Raw genomic sequence first — 21916 nt, forward strand, 5'->3', positions numbered from 1 at the left:
ATGACCACCGCTCTCTCCTTGTCCCTCCTGACTGCTTTGTCTAGTTTTGCTTTATGCTTGCGTCCTTGGCACTAATAGTGTGAGGTGGTGCCTGCAGGCTAGTCCAGCTCCTCCAGTGCCATCAGAAGGTTTACTCTGTCTTCCAGCTGAGTTTTAAGAGTGTGGAGGAGTTACAAGGAGAGCCGGACAGGGCCATAGAAGGTCATCAGCCCAGCAGTGGGACCGGTATCTGCTCCTTTGTGCCAGGTCCGAAAGCAGGAGCACTGCCAGAGCCCTACAAACTGACCTCCAGCTGACAACCTTTAGTGAGGTCTGTGCTCACAGCTCAGCGTTGTGAAGCTCGCCAGGCAGGTCCACAGCTGGAGTCCTGCCACAGTACCAGATATTTGCTCTAAACAATTTGAAGAACACAGCTTAGAACGTTTTCTTTAAAAAAAATAAAAAAGGCAAATCTGAGGTGTGTGTTGGGCTTTTTTAAACTGGGATACTTTGATAACAAAATTCAGGCAAACTCTGATGATTGTGTCAACAGTTTCTTTTTTAATTCTAAATTGTCAACAAAATCAGGCAGACGAGCTGACAATGAGAAGCAGACACCAAACAGACTGGAGGGTGGAGGTGTGTCAGGGTAAACAGCTCTAACCACCCTGCAGTGTCACGCTGTCTGTCTACAGCAGGTAAATATAGTAACTGGTGTCAGATCCCCGTCCTCTCAGCCAGAGTGTTGTAGCTGCACAGAGGAAACATGACAGGCCCTGAGCCTGAGCTTTGCAGGATTGTCACACACGTGAGACGCCTCTGATGCAGATGTGTTAATCTGGTGAGTAAATCGCATGTGTGTATTTGGAGTCATGCTGTATGAACATATATTGTTGAAGGACACAGAAGCTGTGGAGCTTTATCGAGAGAACCCGTGTGGACATAAAGCTCTGGTTTCACAGACCTCCTCCTTCTCCTTCTGCCAGCTTTCAGCAACAACAACTTTGAATCTGCAGGGACTCAGCCAACCCAACACCAAACCACAAGGTAAAGGAAACAGGTGACATCTGATCTGTCAGCTCACAAACCTACAATGAGATGATGGTTTTACTTTAAAGTTTTAAACTGGTCTGGTGAACTCAGGCCTCCTGTCTCCTGAGCATCTTGCTTCACGCTGTAGTACACACTCAGTTCCAGGCTGTTGTTTCAACTCTTGGCTCTCTATGATGTCACAAAGAGCGGGCATCCTTAATATGCTCATCGCAGACACTTCACCTGCTGTGGCTTTTAAACGTAACATTAATGAGGGGCAGCCAATCAGTAGAAACTTGGCTTAAAAGTGGGAAGAGCTAAAACAACTTGTTTCGGTCAGGTGATGACTGGAGGGGATGCACTAAGGCCAAGAAAAGGCTAAACAAAGATTATTTTGATCTGTGAGTGGAGTCCAGAAATAACGATGTGTCTGAAAATGAGCATAATGTGTTGAGTAGCACCAATTTTCAGCTCTCAGGTGACTCAGAAACAAACAAATAAAAAGGAAGGAAATCTGTGTTCCTGAGGACACAGAAGATTATTTTGAACTTTCAAGAACTTCCAGGAATAAAAACACAGACCTGGAACAATCACTCCACAGCACTTCCTGCTGCTTTTTGTTCTGAGTATTTTTCTTAGATAAGAACCTTTAATTTTAGACCACATCAGTTTATGACTATAATGTTTTTTCTCCCATATTTTAACACTTTAGTCACTGAAACTCTGAATATTTTTTCTTGGAATATTAGCCTCCACAGCTCCAATATTATTTTCTTTTGCAATGACCTCCAAAAGATTCCATTGTATAACGTCATTGAATGTCAGTGCTCTTGGGCTCAGGCATATTTTTGCCTTTTACAAACAAAAAACAAAAAACTGGGACTAATGCAGGGTGAAGACAATAATAAAATATAAGACATTTAGCTGTGCCTCAGGTGGTAGAGTGGGTCATCTACCAATTGGAAGGTCAGTGGTTCAGTGGTTCCTCCAGCTGTGTACCAAAGTGTCCCTGTATAAGATGCTGAACCCTAAGTTGCCCTGATGCATTAATCAGACAATTAGAAAGCACTCAGGCATAGATAAAAGTGCTGTATGATCGGATGAATGAGCGCTCCAGTAAAAAGTGCATTGAGTGCTCCGCTGAGTAGAAAGGTACTATATAAATACCATAAATTCCATTTAGCTCACAGACAGACAAAAGCAGGATTCTCAGAAGACAAAATCAATAATTAAACTGAACATTGAGGCCAAACAAAACAAGAAAAATGTAAGGGAAAGCTGAGTTAAAACAACTTTTTGTGGAGAAAAACTCCAGATCAGCCACAGCAGTCGTACCATAAAATCACTGAGATTTATCAGTTTCTCCTTGTGCTGCCACATGCTGCATGAATAAGCAAGCATACAGCTGTTGCTAATAAACAGAAAGGTGAGTGTATGTGAAAGGTTAACACTGTGAAAAAGCTTTAGTTTGACAGTAGACAGATGGATGACCTTCAATAAAAGGTCCACAGCTTGAGTCGAATCTTGCATGTTTTAAATGTAAATGATGATTTATTTATTTATTTTTTATTATTTTACAAAATCAAAGAGCAAAGTGTTTGCTTCTAAATTTCTTGCACTGGTTTCACAGATTAAGTAATCTGATTAAGTTCTCAGAAAAGTAAGCTAGATCCAAGGTCTCCTTAGAGCCATGGCCAAAGGCTCGTCTTTGGTGTCTGGAATGACCTGTGTAGGTTTCTTTCCATTAATATGAACATATGACCTCTTTAATTCAGCAGCCCGGTTTCAACATCAGGAAGTAGAAATTGACTAAATTCTGACCCGATTTAAATACGCAGGATTCACCTGGTCTGACCGCGATCATTTATTCTGGCATCATGGAGCTTGATCGGTTCGGCATTCACGATGAGGATGATGAAGATGATGCAGCCACTCAGTACATGATTGAACAGAGTCTGCTGGAGAGCAACAAGCAGAAGGAGATGCACAGAAACGCCACAACGCGGGAGGACAGGAGGTCAGTCCAGCAGATACCTGGAAAAATCAGATGTTTGCCATGTTTTAAGGAACTTGTTGTGCTCATATTCAGCTTCAGTTTTTTATTTTTGGAATCCTTAATATGCATGATTCACTCTTTAAAATAATACTGAACCACTCAGTTTGCTTTCTGTTTGAAACAAATTTGTTTAAGCAGCTTTCTTGTGATTGATATGTGGCCATATTCAAGATCTGCTCTCTTTGACATCACATAGCGCCAGTAAAAGAAAAAACAGATGGAAACTGAGTGTGGTGGGGTTTTTGTTTTGTTTTGTTCTGTTTTTTCTTTCCAGCAGCTCAGAATCTGCAGACATCAGTAAGATCTTCACTGCTATTAGACAAGGTGAGACAAGATGAACACTTCTGATTTTATTGTTAAATAATAAAAAAAATAAGCTAAAGCTTTGTTTTCTTTTTCAGAACTGGAATAAGAAAAAGACTTTGACATAATGCAGTCTAGCATGTGACTGCTTGAACAACATCAGTGAGCTTAGTTCTTATGCTAAGAATTTGCATCTTCTTCCCTGGCACATAAAAAAAAACATGTGCCACCTCCTCTCCTCACCTCCTGCCTACAGGCCATCACCACTTGGATGACGCTCAATCAGCCCAGTCACAATAAAAGTCAAGTTATTCTCATTAGCTCTGAGGTTTCACTTTCCAACATACACCCTTTTGTTGTCTGTATGGATTGTTGTCAGGTCCATATTTCCCATAATGTTAAAAGTCTCTGAATCATCTTGTCTGCTGATCATTTTACACCTAACCATCCTATCCAGCTTCATGGACTCCCCATTCCCCAACATACCAAGTATCCACCTTTCAGTGATTTGGTTCCTGCATATCTTCATCTTTCTGTTTCTTACGCTCAGCTTGAGCTCTTCTCCTGACTCCTCCTTCTTGCTTCAGACCCAACACAACCTTCTGCACATTGTCTTTAGGACTTATTACCACTTATTACTTATTACCACTTACCATCTGTTTTTAATCATTTCTCCTGTATTTTAAACCTGTTTTAATACTGTCCTTGTTGTTAATTTGGTGCTGCAGATGACTTTGAGTGCTTTAAAGGCACCAGCATTGTTGTTTTGTTCTTCTTCTTCATTTTTCTTTCTATGAGGACATATATTTGTTGAACCACAGTATACTTCACATAAAACAACAAAAAGTGGTTCTGATGTTTACATGCTGCAGACTGAGACTCTGTATGAATGTCCATCCTTGCAGGTAATGAGAAGCTCCTGAAGGATCTGTGTGTCAGACAGAAAGAGAGCTTTTCACTGGCAGACAGCAGAGGCTGGACGCCTCTTCACGAAGCAGCATCTCAGAGCAACCAGAGCATCCTGGAGCTCACGTACAAAGGTTTGTGTCGGCTTCAGTGTATCTGTGCAGATGTGTGGTAAGTGATGATGGCCTTTATTTAAACTAATCTGTCACCTGTTTTCCAGCTTCAGGCCCAGACTCAGTGAAGTGTTGCACGCTGCGAGGTCAGACTCCACTCTTCCTCGCAGTAGAACATGGTCTTATAGAAAATGCCTCCTTCCTCCTCAAACATGGAGCCAGCCCAGACATCCAGGATGACAACCAGGACTCGCCGCTATTTGTGGGTAAGATGCATGGCATTTCCAGACTTCAATACTAAGATCTAACACCGATTCAGACACTAACTCACAGCTTTTTCTGTGATGTTTGTTGTTGTCCGATTCTGCCTGTCTGCAGCGATCCGCTTAGACCGCCTTGACTTGGTGAAGCTGCTGCTCCTGCGTGGCTCCAACGTGCACCAGGAGGGTTGCCATGGCCGTCGGCCCCTCCACGAGGCCTCACGGTTGGGCAGAATGGAGATGGTAAAGGTGCTGCTGGAGGCCGGAGCGAGGCCCGACCCCCGCAGCCACTATGGCCTCACGCCGCTGGCTCTAGCAGCTCAGGAAGGTCACCTAGAGGTGGTGCAGATTCTGCTGAAGAAAGGTGATAGAAGCTTCAACTAGATAATGGTCCATTAGATGCTGGAAAGTCACTGTCAGAGTTAGATTCAGCTGAGAAAGAAACTAATCTTGGGTTAATGAGAAGAAAACACACCATGGCTTTAAAAGCATGTTGCTTGTCCTGCAGGTGCTGACGTCTTCTCTCAGGCACAGGACGAGGCATCCATCATGTATGAAGCATCAGCGTCTGGTAATCCAGCCGTCATCAGCCTCCTGCTGGAATATGGTGCCGATGCCAACGTTGCCAAACACACGGGACACATGCCAATCCACCGTGTCGCTCACCGAGGACACCTGGAGTAAGTGTTCAAATGTCATCTGAAAAAATTTAATAAAGCATGCATTTATGATTATGTAAGCAAAAAACATCTCAGGGTTTCCACATTACAAAGAAATGCTGCTATAAATTATCATAGAAACCACACCTAAGATATAAATCCTTAAAACTATAGAAAAAGCACTGTCACCTCATTGTCTCATAATTGAAAAAACTAAAATAATTATTACTTCACAGAAAAACAAAAACAAGAAACACAGGAAAGTAGAACCAAACTCACATGAGACAAAAGACTATCAAAATAAGACAGGAAATAACACAGAGACAAGACTGGAGGGACAGAATGGGAACACCTAAGGGGGTTATCAAAAACATATTATCAACTGAAGCAATCAGGCAGCTAAAGGAACAGAAACGGGATCAACACAAACCCCAGGAATGTAAACAGAACACCATAAACAGAAGACTAAATAACACAGGATACAGAACCAAAATACAAGATTATGAAAAATACAAAACAAGACAATCCATAAACATCCCCAAAACTCATAAACCATGGGTCCAAGACCCAAGGTGGTAGTCTTATTTTACTCAGACTGAAGGTTAATGCAGTCATCAGCAACGGTCAGAGAACAGAACAAAAGGCATCCAACATCTAAAGAAGAACTCTTCTTCATATCAAATTCTGACTTTCAAGCTCATTGGAGTTGTACGAACAGAGTGTTTTACCATATTTGCATGTGTGTTTAGACATGTTTCAGTAAATCGCTGCACCTGTTTCCCATTTTAGCAGGTTATGGTAAAGAAGTGAGCGGTGGCTCAAGTCTTTTGCACACTATTTGAACTCGGCAAATAAATCAAAAAGCATGAAAAATGTGTATCTTTGTGTGTTTGCTGTCAGAGCTCTGCAACTACTGCTTCCTGTCACCTCTATGAGGGACATAAATGACAGTGGGATGAGTCCCCTTCACTCAGCTGCTGCAGGAGGACACACAAACTGCATCAAGGTGTGTGTGTGTGTTTATGGGTGTTTCTATAATCAATAAAAGTAGGTGTAAACAGCATGTGTTTGTTGCTCTACCATTTATATAGAGAGATTTCTCCTAAATGAGGGATTGTTGGTGACAATATAACAAAGCAACTTCATTTCATAGTGTGAAATGTCTGGGTCTGTTGGGGCTAAATCATCATGTTAGAATGACTTCTTTTTATTACTCGTGCAAAAGTTCCCAGTTTGGATGTTCCCTCATCTTCAAACTCCTATCAGGTATTGCTGGACGCAGGGTACGACCCCAACTACATGCTCCACCCCTGGGTTCGCCGCAGCTACGATGATGAGAGGAAGTCAGCTCTCTTCTTTGCCGTCTCTAATAATGATATGCCGTCAGCAAAATTGCTGCTGGAGGCCGGAGCCATGACCAACCAGGACCCGGTCAAATGTCTGCAGGTACAAATGCAAGCACAGGTGCTGATCTCAGGGGTGGGGTGGGGGGCATGTGCCCTCCACATGCTTTTTTTCTCAAATTAAAACATCAAAGAAGCAGCAGAATACCAGCGTGTGTTTATCATGTGGTTTCTTTACATTAGAAAAGGCATTTTCATCATAAATGTATGCAGAAAATGAACAAATTTGCCAGAAATTTATGACACTGACTATCTGAGGATTAAAATTTCCTCCTGGGATGACACCCAGATATCTCACCTAATGTTCTTCCCTAATATGCAAGCAAAACCTCAATTTGTGGATGTGGGCGTGGCTTCCTTAAAGGTTTGGTACAATGTCCTGAGCTGGGTGGTTGAATCTGGGTCTGTTCATCAGGAAAGAAAATAATACCACTGTTTATGATTCAGCGTTCTGTTTTTTTTAGGTTGCACTGCGCATGGGCAACTATGAGTTGATGGACCTGTTGCTGCGGTTCGGAGCCAACGTCAACTATTACGCCAGGATAAACACGACTCACTTCCCGTCAGCGCTGCAGTACGCTTTCAAAGACGAGGTGAGCCGCCGTCTTTATTCAGTACATCTCTACTGCAGATTCAACAGCTTCACTCATGTTATCGTGTTTTCATGTCATGTGTGTCAGGTGATTCTCAGGATGCTGTGTAACTATGGTTACAATGTGGAGCGCTGCTTTGACTGTCCCTATGGAAACAAACCCCACATCCCTGAAGACTATGAGGGATGGAGTGACAGTGTGATCAAAGACACCATGGTAATATAAAAGGTGACATGTAGGCTGTACATAAAAGATGGAAGTAAAACCTGCATGTTTCTCTAGGTGAGCCAAGATATTTAAAAATCTCACCACCAAAATAGTCCTATGATCAGTCGAAGTCATCACCAGTGTTAAATGAGATAAAGGTTTCTGACACAACTTCACCTACTAGTTGTGAGAAGTTTATGCACACATCATGGGAATGAATGCCATGGTAATTTCAAGCTTTTCATGATTTCTTTGAACTGTTGTTTTTCCAGGGTGGAATGATTGTACGGCATAAGTCTTTAATGACTTGCACAAGTTTGAATTCATTTTGGATTTTCTCTTATCCACACAGGGTCGAAGTGCACATACAGATTTGAAACTTAATGTTAACCCACTTCATCCATCCCAAAACCATTACTGTCCTTTTGGAAGACTCAATTATGTCCAAGTTTCAACCATCTAGCTCTGTATTAGAGATGGAGTTGAAGAGTGTGAAAGTATTTTTCCCTCTTTATTATTCTGTCCAACAGTCCCAAACCATAAAACTTTTCTCCACAAGGTATTTAGCTTGTCCATGTGGGTAGATACAAATTTCAGTTGAGCTTGAAAGTGTCAATTTTGGCGCAGGGGTTTCTTTCTTGGTTGACAACCTGTCAGCCCATAATTATTTAAAACTCACTTCACTGTGGTCAGTCACGCTAATGTTCTAGCAGTTTTCAGTTCATGGCAGTCTTGAGCCCAGGTGGGCAGTTTGCGTAGGGGAGAGCAATTTGAAAATCATGAACACATTTAATGATGACTATTTAAATGACCATGATTTTTACAATCTACAGTAGTTAGTTAACACAATAAAACAAGTCTTTGAGCTTTTCATGTATTTTAAAACTGTTTTTTTAAAGAGACCTGGAATGTAAATGTGCCTGTCTCTAAGCTACTTTGGTCAAGTTTTGTTAAGTGAGCTCTAGACTAAATAAAAGAGATGTGACACTTTTCTCTAAAAGGACAGACATTTTAAGGTATATTTTAAAGTATACCCCACACATGTCGTTTTTAAGTGCTGTCTGCAATATATTGCTGATGACCTAAGGCAATAGGCTAAAACGCATGTCAATCAATAAAGCTGTTCTTTATACTACAAGCTGCTGGAACTTCAGCCTCTTTATCATCAGTGAAAACTCCAACCCCAAGCAACTACTAGGTCTATATGTAGATTTTTTCTTTTTTTTTTTTGTTTAATTGTTCTCCAAGGACACATAAAACGATCAGGAACATGGTACTTTCCACAAAAAGCCAAATTTTCCTTTCTCCAGATCACAGGTTTAAGGTAATCATGACTCAGATGGCAAACCTTCTCTGTTTGTTTTCAGTGATAAAATAAAAGCTCTTCCGTTTGTCCGTCAGCGCAGTTCTGCGAGGTGATCACAGTTTCCTGGCTGAAACACCTGTCGGGCCACGTGGTTCGTGTCCTGCTGGACTACGTGGATCACGTGACCATGTGCTCCAAACTGAAGGCGGTTCTGATGGAGCAGAAGCAGTGGCCGGACATCTGCAGACTGCAAGGTGACTGAAATTAGATGTTGTCTCTTAGCTCAGAGGGAAAATCCTGAACTCACCGATGGCCTTCACTTCCTCCGCTGCTCTCTCAGAAAACACCCGCTGCTTGCAGCATCTCTGCCGCCTGCGAATCCGCCGGAGCCTCGGCCGCCTCCGTCTCCGGTCCCAGGTCTTCATGAGCTTCGTGCCGCTGCCGGAGCGGCTGAAGGACTACATCCTGTACCGGGAGTACAACCTGCTGCGGGGCCGGTGGGGCGGCAATCCGGGCTGATAATTTAGAGGCTAAAAGAGGAGCGTGTTAGGCTGACATACAAATGTGCATATTTTTATTTCACAAAGAAAATGGGGGGAAATTAAGGAGCATGCAAAACATGTGTTTTTGGTAGCGTTCGCAAACACGACAGCTCGAAAAGATGGATTGATTGAAGGTCAAAGGCAACAATTAGGAAATGATGCTGGTGTATTCTTAATATGACGTGGCACCTTTGACCTCTGACCTCACTCTTACATTTCACATCTGCCTTTTTTTCACCTTGACTCTAAAATGTGTTTTAAGAGAAAAAGTGAGTCTAGTTAGTTACAAATATAATGCAGAATAATATTATATAATAAGCTCGAGTTGTTCATGACAAGTCATTTACAAATCAATACAATCATCCATTACCAACTGATGCATAATGTTTTGTTTAATCATTTACATTTAAAAACAACAAACAAACTGAAGATGTAGAACATACTATACTATTCCCTTAAAAGTAAATACTGCCCCGAGAGCCAACTGTGCGAATATGTTATTGTACACATGCACATTTTTAAAATAAAACAAAACATTTGCAGGTTTAAAAATACAAATAAAAAAATTAATGTTTTCTACATCAAAGAAACTATAATGTATTATTAAGTCATTTTATAATTATTGTATTTAAGTTTACGTTAGAAAAAATCAAGCACCATCTGGTTTTTGTAAGGTTATTTATTTAGGAAAACAACACGTGGTATCTGCCAAAGAAAGGTGTGATGCAGGTCCCCATTGTCTTTACTGATGCTACACAGGTGTACAGTAAGGTTAGAGATCTGTAGGCTATTGTATTGATAAAACAGCAGTTTCCACAGTGTTTTTAATTAGTTTTAATATTTTTGCATGTCCAAATAATGTGCGGGACTGTACAAACACATTACCACATGTCCTGGATATTTACGTTATAATAGCCCGTCAATATAAGATTACATGTTTTATACACATATTGCTTTAAATTGCTAAGTGTAAATGTATAAAATGTGATGTAAGAGTATAAAATTGATGTCAGTATTTAACATGGTGATTTATGACAATGACAGCAAAAATAAACATAATAATGCTGTAATTTGAAAATCTGGTGAAATAAACTGAGTCAGAGATTATATTTTGAAAGGTTTGAGAAAACGACTTGATAAAAACTTTCCATAAGCGGTCTGAGGTCGGCTGAAGGACCTTATGTAACAGCAGATGTGGAGTAGAGGTGACAGGATGTCTCAGAGGTCACAGAGACCAGCACCTGGGATAACCCCTGCTGGGGTGCTTTGGTGAAAAAAGTCTCTCACTTCAGTTAAGAGATTTTTTTCCCCGCTTTTTTTGGAAATTCTATGTCACACCAGGAAAAAAAAGAAAAAAAGTCTCATCTAAAGACTGCTCCTGAGTTTGAAGCATCAACACAGGTTTAACTGTAGAAGTTTGGCTGCACAGCTTCTGGACCTGAGAAGTGAAGACAAAGTACCCTAAAACTAAAGCTGTATTATGTTTAATGGCCAGCAGACTTTCCAGCAATCAGTGTAAGTTTCAAGTTTAAAACTTGATTAACACAAAATGATGTTTATTGAATAAATAATGGTATCATCCGGAGTAAAATTGCCTTAAAGCGGGATAAATTTTTTTGGCCCATTCTCTGTAAACCCTGCAGATCAGAAGTTTCTGAAATACTGTCTAGCATCAATAACTATACCATGTTCAAAATCATTTACATCACCTTCAGTGGGTAGTCTGGAGCATGTCTACATGCCTCTGGCTGGTTAGCGGCTAAACAGGTGTACCTAATTAAGTATGTAAATGTAGAAATCTTGCTTTCAGTTGTGGTACATTTGTTTTTTCGGGGAGAGGGTCTCTGATGTTTGCAGAGAATTTGAAGGTTTCTGTCGTTTCTCCATTTCATGCCTTCTTACCCGCTCTGCCCTTCTGCCTGTGACCTGAAAATCTATCTCAAGTACATGATTTTAAAGCAAGTTTTAGCTTCTAAAGTGCACCAACAGAAGACGCACAGGTGCATCTTTTGCTGGAGTGTTTTTACCCTCCATGTTTACAAGAGCAGTGGCACAGTTGGAATGTACCAAGCATGATGAAAGGAGGACTCTTACCCTGCATTTTATTCTACTTACAAATTTAATTAAAAGCAGGGCTAAATATAAGAGTTATATAGGAACATTGTTGCACTCACACACTGTAGTTGGGCTGCACTAAACACCATTATTTGACATAATTTTAAAAAGAGCTTCAAAGTAAGGAATTCGCTTCACTAGGACAATTAAAGGAAACTCCAAGTGTTGTAGCAAGGTGTTAGGCCTTACTGTAGTTGTGGAGATTTTTCCTTTAATTTGTCAATTTTGTGTGTAAGACAGACAGAATATTGCTTTTCAGCCACGTCAGCCTGCCCAATTCTCTATTTTCCATGACTATCAACAGACTCAGCCACTAAAGCTTTTCATTAAATCCCCACTTTTGATTGTTTTTCTTTTTTGGGTCTCATTTATTTAAAGCACCTGTTGCCTCAACCCCTGTTTTCTTTTTACTCTTCCTCCCCTGCTTTCAAGTCCAGGCGGAGGAAATAAGATTTGAGAGGATGAATTGTGGATAAACTGTGACTGGAGGGCATTAAAGTGTGTTTGTTTAGTTGGATCCTGGTCCCAAATGCCCAGAGGTGAATTTTTTCCTTGATTGTTCACTCTGAACTCAGACACTGGATGACATGAGTGAGTCTTTACTTTACTGAGTCTTTTAATTCTGTCACACCGCCCCCCACCCCTCCCCGACTGTGCTTTCAAGAATCACAACACAAGCCCAAAAGCTTCTGGAAAGATTTAATCTCACTTAGTTTCACTGTTCTAAACAAACAGTCAGGACGATGGCAGAGGCAGAGAATGCTGCTAAACAAGTCCGATCAATCACTGAGGCTAATATCCATGATGAAATCTCATGATCTGAGAGGACGCGTGGACCCATCGCCCCTTGAGACTCAGAGACGACTGGAACGAGGGCGGTCTGATGTGGTGGTGAAAACAGACTCAAACAGGAGGGCGTTAATGTGCATGCAGTTCTTCACCAGCTCCCTTAACATGAAGTGAAAGAAATGGAAGATGGCTCTGACGCTCACACACACCTGAGTGTCCCACAAACAGCTCAGGAGCTCAGCGAGCCGACTCAAGTCTGAAATCTGGTAAATAAATCAGACTTCAGCTGGCTCCAAAAACACTGTTAACAATGCTCCCAACGTCTCTCTCTCTCTCTCACACACACACACACACACACACACACACACACACACACACACACACACACACACACACACACACACACACACACACACACACACACACACACACACACACCATGTCTCAGAGTCACTAAATTTCTTTAAACTTTTATACATTGAGAGGGGGTGGGGGAGCCATGTAAAAGACAAGAACATGTACCCACAGATTTTAGGTAAAGGCAGGATAAAAAAATAAATTATCACCTTCATAAACCAAAAATACAATATTCATATTTGCTCTCTCTCTCTCTTTCCAGCTCCTGGGGTTAAGTTCCTGTGGCTGTCCAGCAGGGGGCAGTGCTGCATCAAGCCCAGCCTCAGGTACCAGTTGGAGAGACATAAATGGACAAATACAATTGGCTATCGGTAGCCCAATCAGAGGGAATAAATATATATATATATTTAATATTATTTTTGAGACAGAGCTGGGTGATAATTCAGTGTTTTCATCTATAAAAATATTTTTTATAGAATAAAAGCTTCAAAAATAAAAGTTGAAAAAAAAAAGAGCTCAATGAACATGAATTTAATACTTCTGTGTGATTTTGCCTGTTTTCTGTGTTATGAAATACAGAAGGGTGACAAATTAAAGGACAACCTCACCAAATCTCACTCACCAGATCTTGTAGGTGTGCATATTTTTCCTTTTATCTGTCACTCATCTGTGTATAATATATGCTGAATATGGTTATTCAGCCACATCACCCAGCCTTAAAGAATTAGGCTGTTGTTATTCTTTATTTTTCATTATTGTCAACAAATTAGCGAGATTTGTGAAGTTTCTCTTTTTAGAGCAACCAAGCCCATGAGCATTAGTTTTTTATTTTGCTTTAGCATGTTCAGGCCATCTTAAGTGTTATGTGTTATGAGTAGAAGTCCAAGTCTTGACCCCTTACACACAAGACTTGACCCTGTGGGGACATCATTTTAGGCAATCAAAAGGTCGTAGGTTCGTATTTAAAACATCAATGAAAAGTTCTTAAAATAAGGAATCAGCAACCCCATCATCTGAGGAAGCTCAAGAATAGCCACTAAACTACTACTATTCCCACATTTACTATGTTTTTAAGGGGAAGCGTGCAGACACTTGAGTTTCTTCTAAATGTTATTAATGTAACTGGTGTAAACAGCGCTCTTGCTGGGGACGACTCATTTCTAGCTGTAGCTGCAAGGGTGTCAAACATGCAGCCCAGAGGCCAGAACAAGCCCGCCAGAAGGCGCAATCTACCCCGATTTTACTGTTTTTCCATTGAAACGATAAATAAATCATCTACTCCTGGAGTTCTGATGACATGATGTCTGGAAAGTGAAAAATATGTTGTTGTTTTGTTTACAAAAAAATAAAATCTCTAAAACTTTTTTGTGTAAAGAAATCAAATTTTAAAACCAAAAATCACTAAAACATCTCATCTGTTGTCAGAATTGACTTCTTTTGCACTTAAAAAAAAAGGGGGGGGGGGGGGGGGGGGGCTGCAGAAGTGTCTTAGATGTATGGTCTAAACAGTCTGGCCCCAGTTGAGATCAAACTGGGCATTTTGTGACCCATGAACTAAAATGAGTTTGACACACCTGCTGTTGTGAGTATCTACAGGATAAGGAAGGTATGTCTCAGTGTTTTGGGTATTTTTTTCATGACATTTGTTGACAATAATAAATTAAGAATACAGATCTGAAGCACCCTTTCAGACACTCACAGACGGAGCGAAAGTCCTGTATGTGACTTTCTTAGCGCTCAACAGAATAACTTAAACAGCTCTGACATGTAGAGGTCTCAGTTTATATAATGTAGTAAGGTTAAAGAGGGCCAGGAACAGCTTTCTCAGCAGTGCTCACAGATGCACAGAGACGCTGCTCTTATGGAAGACGGCAGTGCGATTACACTGCTCACAATACTGGGTTTTTCTATGATGCAGTAAACATTGTGTTGTACTTTTAGCTCTCGCCATCATTCTAGTGGGAGTGTTGTAAAGAAACCGTGAGGAACACTCATGTTAAAGCGACACGTGTCTGAAAGGGGCTCAAGCATCACCAACACCAGATTTGGAAAAGTGACACTTATGCTTCCAATAACCCCGAGGATGATTTCACAGGACACCGACTACTCGTGTTTTTCCTGATTCAATCTCCAAAAAAACAAAAACGAAACAAAAAAATAATACAAAAACAAAACAAAAATTAAAAGAAAAACAAAAAAATGGCCATACAACATTTTGAAATGCATCTATGCTCTCTCCCTGAAGCCTACTTCTATGTCTCTTTTATTTGGGGAGGGAGTTTGCCATCTATTGCTTTCACAGATTCTTGGGTGTTTTTCTGAGCATGAGTTCTGTTCACCTGTCTAGATTTGGTTTCTGTAGAGAAAGAGTGAGGACAAAAAGGTGATGGGAGGTCAGGGAGTGAGGGAAAAATGTGTTCAGTGGGAGGTCTGTGGGATTCAGCTGATTGACCAATCAGACAGGACGCTGTGTCCTGGGACGCTGTCAAACAGCTCCAAAGACAACTGTTCCCAGGATGTGTGTCTGTGAGCGTGTGTGTCCCTCTATCTTTGTGAGGACATCCTTCACATTTTGTTATGGTTAAAGAGCAACTTTGGTTTATTATTTCACTGTGCAGAACGTGTGAGAAGGCAGTTTCAAAACTGAAAGGAGGAAAGAGGAACGTTTCTCGTGTTCAGGGGTGTCAAACATCTGTTCCGCACAGAGGATGGACTGCCGTTTAGCTCCAAAATCCTCTACATATGAAGGTTGTGTGTTTAAAAAAATACTGTTAAACTGTAATGCAAATGTAATGTCAAGAAAGACGAAAAACTGATACACACTGTTTAAATTGGACTTATTGTTTAGCTGTAAATGCACGCTTTGAAAAATGTGAGATCAAACTGGGTTGTGCGAACTAAAATGAGTTTGACGCCCCTGCTCTAGTTTCCAGATTTGTACCAAAGGACATTAAGTACTCCGCTCTGATCTGGTTTTACCTGTTGCCCCTTTTTTGTTTTTCAAACTAGTTCACTTACAGATTTTAGGCGAACACAGAGAAACCGTCCTCTTCCAACTATGCACACTCATCATTCTGAAAGTGATGGTAAAATAAACAAAGCTCTATTCAGACTGGACTGTTCTGTAATTTGAATCTTTCCCAGAAAGACGTTCCTGTATTTTAAAGTGGATCTCATCCACAACTTCATTCCTTTTAACTTATTTTTAGCCTCCTGAATGACTGAAATGAGAGACATGTTCCTGCTGACAGAAACTTGTGAATGTCTTAAATCTCTCCATCAGGAGAAAGCTCAGGAGGTGCTCCACCACATCCTGTAATTTCAGAATGATTAAAATGGTGCCCAGAAAGACAAAAGTTACTTTAAAGATGAGCATGGCGACTACAGGGTTGTCATTTAGCTGTGGTTACGTTCAGGGAATGCATTATGTCAAAGGTCCTCACAAGAATAGAAGCACAAGCTGTGAGTGTATCTGTTGGTTCTCCGTATCATCTTTAATTGGCAGCCATTTTGGCTCCAATGTCCCACTTCCCTGCAGTTGCACGGCAATGTCCTGGAGAATCATGTTCCATATTTACAGCCGATTGTTGCTGGAAACACGGCTAGACAAACTGCACTGACAGCACAACCTGAACTATCTCACAACCAGCTGTGTGTGTGCGTATATGTGTGTGTGTGCGTGCGTGTCTGTCTATGTGTGTGTGTCTATCTTTGTGAGGACCAGTTATACTTTGGGTGTGAGGCTGGTCCGCACTGTGAGACAAACCTTCTCAGGTCCTCACAAAGATACAGAAGTGAGTGATGGAGCTACAGGTTGTCGTCCCGCAGGCTTTCCAGGATCTGGACAAGGCTCTCCAGTCCAAACATGTAGCCCCTGTCTGGCCCATCATGTACGGCTGTGTCGCCGCGGAAACCCTTGAAGGTGGAGTGGGCGAAGTCGATCATGCGAACGTCCACCAAGGGGGGCTGCTGGGGCAGGGGAGCGGGAGAGGGGAAGGAACCTAAACTGGGAGCCGAGGAGGTGGATTCTGGATGAGGCGATGGGGGGCGTGGGAGGAAGGAGTGGCAGTCTGACTTAGGGGGCGGGGCTTGTGTGGGAGGATGAGGGGAAGGTGATGGGGAGGCCGGAGCCATCAGTCCAGACCCCTGAGAGGGCAGGGATCCTGTGTCTGGCTTCTGGCTCATGTCCGTTTCACAGGGTGCATCGGGGGCCGGGCCACAGTGGGACTCTGCGGGTGACACGGAGGTCTTCGGTTGCCAGACAGAGGGGCTCTCGGGTTCCTACAGACGAAAAAAAAAAAAAAAAAAAAAAATCAGGTCAAACAAAGGGAATCAGTTGGAATCAGAACACTTCCAAAATCAAAAAAAATTTAGAAGTATAAAAATAGTTATTTCAACATCAGGCGCACCTTTCCCTCATAGATGATGAGCAGCGAGGAAGAGTAGAAGCGATAGGATGCCTGCCTCTCCAGCACCGCTTTCAGGGTGCGAAGCTTATCCAGGATTGGCTCAAAGAGGTCCCGCCTCAAGCCCTTTCCGTTGTGCAGGTACTGGTAGAGGGCCTGGCGGAAGCCTTCGATCGACAGGCCGCGGCCGTAGTACTTGTTCCTGCACAGGTAGTGACCGGTGTTCAGCTGGTACACCTGCAGGGACAGGTGGGCAACAGCTCAGTACAACGTGAGTCTGGATTAGATATTAACAGATGTTCCCTCTGATTCAATTTAATCATTATAGCTGGAAAAATATGCATACAACCATTTATAATGTTTATTTACATATTTATTCCTTTCCCTCTAAATATTTCCACTAATTCGTGAAATTGTTAATATCATGATTATTATCAGTAGGACAATGAGAACTAGTGCTCTTTGTTGTCCTAATAACAGCAGACACGTGAGCTTATCTTGCAGAGGTGGTAGCAGATTGCAATGATATTGCACCCGCTTCTCCTGCAGCATTCGGTTTGTTGCGGGATCAAACAATAAACTAGTGTGTGTTTATCTTTTTGTTCAGGCCCCTGATGGACCACTGTTCTCATGTGTTCAGCGGTGCAAGTCGTCCTTTGTACCTGCATGCCACATACTCTGACTCCCAGCGTCGCTGAGGTGCTTTGTTCGCATTTCCTTATCTGCCTGGCTGCCTTCTCCTCCGAGGCGTCATCTCCGTGCTGCCGGGTGCCCATCTTCAGGTCCAGGATGCAGGGGTAAGAGAAGTGGTGCACCACGTTCTCTAACAACAGGAACTCTGGTTAAAAAGCTGCAGTTAAGGAGCCAACTGTCCTTGACCTCCACCCTTTTTTATGTTTGATCTCTTGTGCAAAAAGATCAAACAACTACTAAATCTTAAAAAAACCTAAATGTATGCAAACAAAATACTGTGCACAAACTCAACTGAAAGTTAACGTCAGTGGGATATGACTGACATTAAGAACCCACCCAGGAAGGGAGAGATTTCCTCTCCTTTCAATCTTGATTTTTCTTCTCCCCAACAGCGCCATTAATGATTAAAACTAAAACAAAGGCCTTCTGAAAACCTCACTCTTAACAAAAGAAAAGCCTGTCACACTCAAAGATGACAGGCCTGGGCGCTGATCATTTTGGTTATGCGAGTGCTGTTTGTGTCTGTACAGTAAATATGGAGAACCTCTGAGGTGACAGCAGCGTGCTGAATCTGCTTTGACAGAAGACAGATGGAGCTTGTTGAGGACAAAGTGTGTGCTGCTCATTCACTCCCCTCAGCGCTAATATCCAGACAGCTGCAGGCTGCTCTCTTTGAAGCTGCAGATCAAAACATGACCTCTAACCTGATAACCTCCAGCCCTCCTCTTTATTCCCACTCTGGTCTGCACAGACTCTCTCTCACATTTACATTCGGCGCTTCCCATTATCTGATGGCCCACAGCTGGTCATTTGTTGTGTGTCATTGTCCCTTTTCTTCTTTTCTACAATGTCTCTGATACATGAAGATGTAAAAAAACAAAAGTAAATCAGCATTTTAAAAATAAAAACAAAACAATAGGTAACAGGCAAAAAAGGTATTTGTGTAGAATGAATAGGTCACGTTCTCCATGTTTAACCAATCACCATCAAGACCCATCTGGGTAATTTTCAGGGATGCTAGGAAGTACTTCCTCTGGCAGATCTCTAAATCACGAGAAAGGTGCCTTTAAAAGCGTGACAATGTTATTCACTTCACCAATCAGTGTTTTTAATATGCTGTGATTGGTTAAATGTACCTTAAGGTACATTCATTAGCTTTTTTATCACCACTTAAATGTCAAGTAGTGCTTCCCACCTGTTGGTTTGACCACCCTGGATGGCCAGAAAAAACAACACTAGAAGAGTTTGGGTCACTGGGAGAAAATACGACATGAAATGAAACTTGAATGAAGTTGAATGAACATGAACATCAGTTTTCAGTTTTCATACCTGACCTCTGCTTCAATAAAACCTATTGTGGATCACAAATAACTGATAAAACTGCAAAAGCTATCATATCCAAAGAGTATGTTTGAGTTAGTAATGATGAGATGTAGAATGAGACATTTCATACATCCAACTTAAAAATAAACTATGCAGGCATCGATCATATGAAAAACTAACATACGGTATTTTATCTTAATATAATTTTTTGTAATTTTTGTACACTGGTTTATTCCTATTTCCTATGATCATCTTTGAAAACTAGGGCCAATTACAATTTAATATAATGTCTTAATACACAGATCAGCAGGATAAACAGCAGGACCCTTGGTTACATGGTGTAAATGGACGTCAACATTTTTGGGGAAGGATACTGAAGAGCTTTCTGTCCTTGGACTCAGATCTCATGCGGCTGAGCTGCTGTTTGTGGCAGCGAAGGCTCCAGGGATTGTGGCTGATCTTCTCTGACGTCAAACCGCTGTTCCAGTCCAGCATCTGAAAGGGAACATCTGAGAGGACCTTTGGGTCGAGTCTCGGGCTCTTCAGCTCTGCCAGACTGCAGAGAGGAGGAGAGGGGATCATTAAAAGCACTGCAGGTGACCCTCTGCTCTGACTGCTGCATCTACTGTGGGTTTCAAGGGTATGTTATAAATGTGACCACTGGACTGTTTGATGCCAAATGACCCAATATAAATATAAACTACAAGTTCTCTTGTTATCTGCCTTCAGCTTCTCTCCTTTGTCGTCAAATTTATGACATAGATCAATAAAATATTTTCACACGAACCGTCCTACATCAAGTGAAATCAGTCCACGAGTTCATTGTCTCCTCGAGTATATCTTACTTATCCGAGGTCTCTGTGTCGTGCGCCTCCCTCCGATCGGGCCGCTCCTCCTTGTGTTCAGAGGTGGATGAGGAGCGATGCAGGCTGCGGCGGGAGTGTTTCCTCCTCGGCTGCTCCCTCTCTGGGGGGTCACGCTCCTCATGCTCGCCGGCTCCTCCCTCCATGTTGCTCTCCACATAGGGGTAGGCCACCAGGTTGATGTAACCGTCAGAGTCACCTTCAAAGCACACCAGCACCACACCTGAGAGGACGGAGCCAAACACAGAAAGGATGTTGGGAATTATTAAAAACATTTCAGAGCAGAAGAGAAAAAACAGACTACTGAAATACTCTGAAATGCCAAAGCAGAAACATTGCATTTTTAAAGGTCAGTATTTTTCGTACCAGCGACCCACAGAAGAGTCAGGCTGAGTCCAACACAGATCCAGTTTTATTATTTTGTATATATTTTTGTTTTTATTAATCTGTCAGAGGTATACCCTCTCCATGATGTCATAAAAACCCAGGAGTAGAAAACGTCCTCAGGAGCATTTAGAGCAGTCTAAAACCTGAACTTTTGGCTCACAGGGATTTATTGTACATACACTAATGTCAGTATTTGAAACATTGGTAAAGTTTAATGTCAATATCTATCTATCCATCTATCAAAAAAAACCATATGCATCAAGATGTACAGAGTGCTTCTAAAATTTGATTAAACAACGATTTATGGATAAAATAAGCAGACAGTAATGTTTTTTTGTATAACAGATGTACGTTTGAACATCTGTTATATTTAGCTTTATAAACAGACCAGAGCATGTCATCCCTGCCAAGCCAGACACTCAACATCATCCATCTTAGTCCTAATTTAATTTACCTGTCAGTTTGCTCATCAGTGGAGAAGCAAACCCCAAATATGAATTTCAAACTTCCCTCAACAGCACAGAGCGAGTTCTCCATCCTCAGAAAACTTCACCTCCTCCTTACCCGCATCATAAGAAGTAATTTGATTTGACGGTGCCAAGCTGCGGCGGATGAAACATCCTTGACAGATACAGAAAGTCGTGCCTGGGCAGCTGTCCGTCTGTCTGCTGTTATTTAATCAGCAGGACAATGGGTAGTGGGCAGACATCCAGAGATAAATTTAGACTCCTTATGGAGCACACTTGTCATGGCACTGGGAGCCAGAACACCAGCAGGGTGGACTAGTGGGAGTACAAGCCTCCGATCAACTGCAGTACAGAACCCTTGGAATACGGCCATCGTATCTCTTGTAAAGGAGCCGAGTGTGGCAGAGACGTGGATAACCGCAACAAGAAAACTTTGCAGAAATCTGTGGCATGGTTGTCCTGCCACTCCGCCCACAGAGCCAATCAGCAGCAGATGAAGCAGGAATGTGTTCAGTCCATGATGGCCAGAGACAAACACCGTCAGAGCCATCATGAAATCACACACTGGTTTGGTAAATCTCATTTTCAAGCATTGAGATAAGCATTTTCACTGATGCCGTTTTAGTGTTTTCAAACCAGATGTGACAAGTGAGGGGCGAGTCTGAATGTGAAACCACATGCTCAGTGGCTAATGAGTAGTCAATCACAAGTCACAAGCCAACTGACCGGATTACGTTCACACCATAAACAAATGTCTATGAAGATTGTTTGACACTGGACAGTGACCACCTTCTCCAAAGGCCCGTTCTGGTCTGTACATGAGTCCGACTACCATGTTCACACCTGCACAAGCAGACCACATCAAGAGGGAGAACAAACCTGAGCTCAATTTAAAAAGACTAAATGCCACAGGAGTGAAGAGTGGAACATTCTCTTTATAATGTTGGTGCCTTAGTGTTGGCCTGAGAGTAAGTCTTTTCTAAGGCATTCAAATATTTGGTGTCTAAGAGAGTGTGAGTGAATGGCCTGCAGTCTAAAAAGTTTCTAAAAACTGCATGCAACTAGTGCCAAAAAACACAAAACACACACAAAAAAAACCAAAGGCTACAGATGCAACTTAATAGTTTTAGGGGCTTATGTCTGTTAAAACAAAAAAA

General features: G+C 41.9%; 2 protein-coding genes across 5 annotated transcripts in view; one reads left to right on the plus strand and one right to left on the minus strand.

Moving 5' to 3' along the window:
• Positions 1-690: 690 nt before the first annotated feature.
• On the plus strand, positions 691-11956 carry asb14a (ankyrin repeat and SOCS box containing 14a). Of its 3 annotated transcripts, none has more exons than XM_012918442.5 (14): positions 691-820; positions 966-1026; positions 2850-3028; positions 3342-3391; positions 4276-4410; positions 4497-4655; positions 4768-5013; positions 5158-5329; positions 6209-6314; positions 6575-6754; positions 7176-7304; positions 7392-7520; positions 8918-9071; positions 9158-11956. In XM_012918442.5, exons 3-14 carry the CDS (start codon positions 2889-2891, stop codon positions 9334-9336), a joined length of 1779 nt encoding a protein of 592 aa, XP_012773896.3. In that variant the 5' UTR covers positions 691-820; positions 966-1026; positions 2850-2888; the 3' UTR covers positions 9337-11956. The 3 variants fall into 3 exon arrangements, with proteins under 3 accessions (XP_012773896.3, XP_014268393.3, XP_023010745.3); XM_014412907.4 differs by having other exon boundaries at positions 3345-3391; XM_023154977.3 differs by lacking the exon at positions 9158-11956 and having other exon boundaries at positions 8913-9071.
• A 200-nt stretch (positions 11957-12156) lies between these two features.
• ip6k1 (inositol hexakisphosphate kinase 1) overlaps positions 12157-21916 on the minus strand; it is a 36493-nt gene continuing 26733 nt past the window's right edge. For both annotated transcript variants that reach the window (XM_004548788.6, XM_004548789.5), the window contains exons 5-9: positions 19888-20128; positions 19417-19598; positions 17689-17864; positions 17030-17263; positions 12157-16901 (exon numbers count right to left, since the gene is read on the minus strand). In XM_004548788.6, the coding sequence (XP_004548845.1) occupies positions 16428-16901; positions 17030-17263; positions 17689-17864; positions 19417-19598; positions 19888-20128 (1307 nt within the window). In that variant the 3' untranslated portion in view covers positions 12157-16427. The remainder of the gene's footprint in view (positions 16902-17029; positions 17264-17688; positions 17865-19416; positions 19599-19887; positions 20129-21916) is intronic.

Source organism: Maylandia zebra, linkage group LG5, assembly GCF_041146795.1.
Source record: "Maylandia zebra isolate NMK-2024a linkage group LG5, Mzebra_GT3a, whole genome shotgun sequence".
In the NCBI taxonomy this organism is placed as follows: domain Eukaryota; kingdom Metazoa; phylum Chordata; class Actinopteri; order Cichliformes; family Cichlidae; genus Maylandia; species Maylandia zebra.